Source organism: Carica papaya, chromosome 4 (assembly GCF_054855325.1).
Source record: "Carica papaya isolate Zhongbai chromosome 4, ASM5485532v1, whole genome shotgun sequence".
Taxonomy (NCBI): domain Eukaryota; kingdom Viridiplantae; phylum Streptophyta; class Magnoliopsida; order Brassicales; family Caricaceae; genus Carica; species Carica papaya.
Genome location: NC_142312.1, coordinates 24951782 through 24957781, shown reverse-complemented (window position 1 = coordinate 24957781; position 6000 = coordinate 24951782). Strand labels below are relative to the sequence as shown.

The 6000-nt window shown below is 34.5% G+C and overlaps 1 protein-coding gene across 2 annotated transcripts; it reads right to left on the bottom strand.

Moving 5' to 3' along the window:
- ERO1 (endoplasmic reticulum oxidoreductins 1) lies at positions 1 to 5156 on the bottom strand. Of its 2 annotated transcripts, none has more exons than XM_088218377.1 (10): positions 4776 to 5156; positions 4283 to 4414; positions 3114 to 3307; positions 2582 to 2692; positions 1622 to 1740; positions 1330 to 1434; positions 1044 to 1246; positions 813 to 936; positions 467 to 648; positions 1 to 367 (listed from the first exon to the last, which is right to left on the bottom strand). In XM_088218377.1, the coding sequence occupies exons 2-10, from the start codon at positions 4345 to 4347 to the stop codon at positions 346 to 348; spliced, it is 1125 nt and encodes a 374-aa protein (XP_088074503.1). In that variant the 5' UTR covers positions 4348 to 4414; positions 4776 to 5156; the 3' UTR covers positions 1 to 345. The 2 variants fall into 2 exon arrangements, with proteins under 2 accessions (XP_088074503.1, XP_088074502.1); XM_088218376.1 differs by having other exon boundaries at positions 3114 to 3372; positions 4776 to 5155.
- Between the last annotated feature and the right edge of the window lie 844 nt (positions 5157 to 6000).

Sequence of the window (6000 nt, the reverse complement as noted above, 5' to 3'; positions counted from 1 at the left end):
TTGAGCAACTGACGTGGGCTTTTATTATTATCCAATATGACATGGACTTTACATGTAAGAATTACAAGAATATTATCTCACAAACCAGTTCTCTATTCTCATGGTCTGTATACATCATAGCTTCAGACCAGAAAGGCTACTATTGCCTCTAGTTTGTTATGAGAACTGGTAATCATAAGCCACCATTGCCTTTTAATTTGTGTGCATGTTACCTAAAAGTCTACTGTTTTCGAGATTTTCTACAGCTCTTTCATAGTTCTCTAATTTGATCAAAATGTCGCAATTCTTTAAATTTTTTTCCAAAGCTGGTGTGACGCATCTTGGGGATGGACTGCTAATAGGCTGCTACAATGAAAACTTCTCCGACCTGCAGATACAGTTAGAATAAGTGATTCTAACTGGATGAAACATGGAAACAAGAAAGTTAAAATGATTCGTTAATGCACAAAATCAACTAAATACTTACCAAAATCTAACCATTGCTTCCCATTTTCTTTGCCATCCATCATTTTCAAGTGAAGAGTCAGGTACATCTCCCTCCATGAGCCTCTCAATTGAAGGTCCCATGTCATGGACAAATTTAACAGACTCTGAGAGACGATTAAGTAAATTCAGCAGAGCAATCACTTCATTTCGTTGCAACTGCAGCTGCAAAATAGCAACAGCGATATTAGGGTGAGAGAAAAATATGAGAGAAGCTAATGCATTTCTATCAACGGGCTAGTAATAATATTTTGCAAGAAATCAAATTTAGAGTCAGAGAGCTGAGAGCTGTTGTGGATCTAGGTATATAATTGATCCTGTAAACTCACTGGTTGTCCCATGCCATTTCGATCATCAACTGAAAAGAGAATTTTCAATGCAGTGCCAAGACCATGAACCTGAAGCTTTCCCCAGAGTCGACACTTTTCACAGCCTACACAGTCCATCAGTGTGCTGCAATACATCATCGATATAATAAATTAAGACTTTCTTTAGACTGGAAATTTTCTGAAAAAATTATATTAAAATAAAGGTACTAGAGCCATGGCATAGTAGAAAACCTAATGTTTCTGAATTGCTTCTGAATCTGCTGCTTCAACTCAGGTCCACTTTGACCTTGCCACAGCTTTGCTTCATCAAATGGAAGAGGACATGCAGCTTGAAGTTTGGGATTGTAAAGTAGCTGCCTCATCAAAGACTGGGTTTTTAGGTCCTCAACACTGTTACCAGTGTCATACTCAGCCTGTTCCAAGTATTCTGCTGCCTGTAAATTATTAAGAGGACAATTTTATGACATGTTAAGAAATCAAATCCAAATTGTCCAAAACATGGTACCTAGATGCTCACTTTAGTAACTGCACGTAGGACAAAGAGGAATGTGAAGTACAAATTTTGGACACGGTCAGGATATCTTAAAACACGATCATACATCAAGTCTGGATTTTGGCCCCACTGCATTTGCATTCAAAATATGTCAAAGTTCAAACATCTGTTTATCAAAGTCAGAATTACAGGAACAGGTTATTTCACTCATTCAGTCATTCAGAACAAGATATTCCATAACACCTTGCATGGATCACGTATCGCGCAAGATAAAAAGAAGGAAATAAAAATTGATGGTATGAGGCAAAAGACCAACCAGATTTGTTGATTCATCAAGGAGATAATCAGCAGCTATGTGGACAGAGATTGACGAGTGAAGACCAGAAATCAATTTGTATAGTACTTTCTTCTCCGGGCAAGTCTCTCCAGAAGAATCTGCATAAACAGTTGATCTCAAAACAAAAGAAAGAAAGAAAGAAAGAAAGTAAACTGGGAAGAAGCCAATTATTAAATGCTATTCAAACTCTAACTAGCAACAAAAGCAGTAAGCATCAATTTCATCATGATATCCCTATTCCCGAAGTATCTTTGACATTGATTTTCCATTTCAAGAAAATTACAGCACCTTTTTATTTGTCCCTTTCCATCAAAACAAACAATCACCATCAAATATCACAAATCACTAATCCAACTCAAATTCAGAACAAAGAGCCCTTTCTCTAAGATTCTAATCCCTGAAATACCAATTGAAGCCCTAAAACACCATGAACTAAGTAATAGGCAGCTTACTCAACCTCATCAATGTGAAAATATTATGTACTATGTCAAAATTACTTTCCTGTTTCTATATCTTCCTATAATACTTCTGTTGTTTTCTATATATTTATTCTACCAAGTACCACACCCTCTATGGTTAAATTGAAAAAACCTAGAACATACACATGATAGAGTACAAAAATAATGATTATGATTTTTCTAACCAGGATACAAATTTCGCTTTCCATTGGTTGACCACCAATGACCTCTCTGCAACTACCATCAATATCATCTATTCCAGCCATAAGACATAAACTATATCCTGGACCTAGAACTTCATCACACTTGTAGTCATCTTACCTGTGACGGCTTCAGCTTTGCTCCATCCATATAATACTAATACTCTAAACCAATCTAAATAGTCTTTACAAATAGGGCATTAAAGCTTCTGTCATGTATAATTTCTAGAATATTCAATTAGTCAAGTCCACAAAGATGAAATCCAGAAGGATCAACTCACATTTTGGACAATTTTCCGAATATACAGCATCCCATATCCTTCGAGCTGATGGGCCAGAATAGCCAGTATAGCGTTCTGGATTTAATTGAAGATTTACATAAGTCATTTCCCCTGCAGATAAAAGTCCATTGTTAGAATCACATATTTCTCCTTAAAAAAACTATTTATCAATTTGAAAAGGACAATTACTCTTTTCCAGTAAGCCATTTTAAGAAAGAGCTAATAAGAAAATGAAAATAGATACTGGCTATAACAAAATTCAGGATTCCCTTAACACAAGCAATATTAATGTCTCTAATTTTCCCAAACCTTACTTGAAGAAGTTTTTGGAAAGCTTGACTAACGGAAAAGCAAATATATGATTATATTTGAAAGATTTTGGTCTTTTTGAGAAAAAAAAAATTAATATACAGCATTATTCAAAACTAAAATACACCCATAAAAATCTGAAGCTTAAGGTTCTAGTTCAAAGTCAAATCTTCGAGTCTCCAGAAAATATAGAGCATGAATTTACAAAAGTAGCAATAAATACCATTATCAGTCTCGTCATCATGTGTCCATGGATTATCTGTTTCTATCCATCCTTTGAACACTCTATTATCTAGTGTGCGGTCAACAGTGGCCTGTGGCTTTCCCTCTTGACAAAATAGGTTGTCTGATGAAAGACCACGACCAAATGGCTTCTTAAAAGGCTCAGGAAATTCATTTTCTGGGCATTCGCAGACACTGCAATCACGCAAGCGGCACATGCCATCATCAGGCCAGAATGGGCAGTCACACCACAATTTAACCTACTCATAGAAATAGAAAGAAACATATAAGATTACAAAGGAAAAGAGAAGATAAAAACCAGTGATTATAGCGTTCTTAGAGTACAATGTTGAGAAGGAATTATGAATTACATTTTTGTTTCAGATAAAGACTACAAGGCAGAGAACTAATCATCATACTAGAACAATTCCTTAGATGCTTCAAAGTTTTTAGCATTAAATACCAGGCCACGCTTTTTTTTTAAATAAGTTCAATGTGGAAAAACCCACCCAAGGTACTTCATCCTTAGGGAGGAAACCCCAAGGATAATCTTGACTGGAACCTAGATATTTCTAATCTTTTGAATATTGGATGAGCTCAATTTTACTTTTATAATCCCTTTAAATTGTCCATGCTGTGCTCTTCCACTTTTTCCTTTTCTTGTGTCACTACATTGTCATCTCTGAGGTAGCCCGTTTCTGTTAAGGGATCTTGTTACACTTGTAAATAAGTTTTTTACATCTATTTCCAGATTCTTAATTTTATAAACAAAATAAATGACCTTATCTTGCAAGCAGAATAACAGTTCAAATTATTAATCTTGTCCCATTAATAGTTCATTGATCATCTGATCTTCCACAATTCAGTAAGGAACCAAAAGATGAAAAGTATGATGTTACTCCTATCAAATTCAAACAAGCAAATAGAGGTAGGTAATGCCAGCCATCAGCTTGTGTATGGTTCCTACATATAGAGAACAATGACGAATGCACAAATCCAAAAAGAAACCACTTGAGACATCTCAAAATGAATATCTTACAAACAATCAATCATAGTAATTCATGCATGAGAACTACGCTTCTTTCAAATGCATCAATATAACTACCTAAGGAAAAGGGAAATAACACAGTAAATTATGGTCATTCAGATAACATCTCAGGTCGTACAGACCTTAAAATACCGGAAAAAAGGGGTTGTGACCAGTTCTTGAAGCAAAGGATGCAACACCTCTCCATTAAGACTATCTACGGTCTCATAATCACAACAACAGTCCTCAACCATGCCCTTATATTTTTCTTGTTCCTGCAAAGGACATTTTTCTAAGTAAAAACTTCGAAAAGGGATTAAAAAAACAAAAACATTATAAATTGAATCAAAGATATATCAGTAACAGTCGTCTTCACAGTAAACAGAATAAATTTTATTCTGCACATGGACGGCATTCAATTATTCCATCTCAGATATTTCCTTCTAAAAATTCTCATTAAACAGAATAGCACACGAAGAGAGAGAAAATCTTCAAAATCAAAAACAGTGTCGCGAAAATGGATCTACCAAAAATGAAACAGCACACAATTCAGTCACTAATCCACGATAAGCACACATGCACAATGCGAAAAAAATAGTAAGTTGAGTGAGAAATGTACAAAGCCAGAGAGAATACCTGTGAAGCACAGTGACAAGATTTGTGATTATTAAAGAAGATAGCAACATTAGAACCAGTCCTTGTCGAGGCGAATGCCGTCGCCATTAACACGGCGATCAGAGCTCCAACTGGCCACCCCAATCGGCATCCTTTTCTCTCCTCCTCCATCTTCCTCTTCTCCTTCCCCACCTCACACCTCACCATAGAAAAGCTTCAAATCAAATTCCAGCACCAATGCTTCCTAATCCAAAACTCCGATTAAAACTTCGAAAAACAAAAGATCAACAGAAGTTTGTCGGAATCTCGTTAAACCCCTACAGCGAGAAACTGATATTATTACACCATTTGAATATTCACGGCTTCTGATTTCGTCGGGTCCTACGCGGACTTTCTTTTGGACGCGTCGACTTTCTTGAACGGTGAAGGAGGGTTGATATGTTACAGAATATAATAATAACGCGCAAGGAAAGAGCGTGAATATATGCACAAGTAACGTTTTAAAAATTTTCTTCATTAAAATTTTGGCGCGTGTTAAGCACCTTCTCTGCGCGAGTAACGAGTTAAAATGGATAAAGGGAATGCATTAATGATGTTCCGTTTACGGGTTTATCGACGTACAGTGACCAATAGGAACGTGAGAATTAGCTGTGCTGGCAACCCTCAGGAACATGAGTAATTCTGTAATTTTTTTTTTTTTTTTAATTTCTAGGGGAAAAATATTATCTTGTAAAATCTTAAACTATTTTCATATGTTAATATGGAAGACAAAAAAATTGATTGTAAATTTAAATTTAATTTAATATTATTTATTTACTAAAAAATTAAAAAATAATTTAATTGGAAATAATGTATTTATTTTATTTTCGATAATTTGATTTAATTTCATAGTTAATATTTTATGAAAAAAATTTAAATGCAGTAGTTGAATTTATGAAAAAATATATGGTTGAAATCACTGGAATGAGTTTGACTTTATGGTGTGAAAGTTTATTGGAAAATAATTACATTCTAAGGGAAAAATACAAAAGTAGTTTATTATTATACTTTTTTTTATAACAAATAATAGGAAAATTATAATTAATATGACGGTTTAATAACTAATATTTTTATATTTCACTTAAAATTACAGAGTAGGTAAAATTTATTAATTTTTGGAGGCTACATCGACAAACATATCATATTTTTAATATTTTATAGGCCGAAGAAAGTAAAAAATCTGAACTAAAAGCAGCATATTATGTAG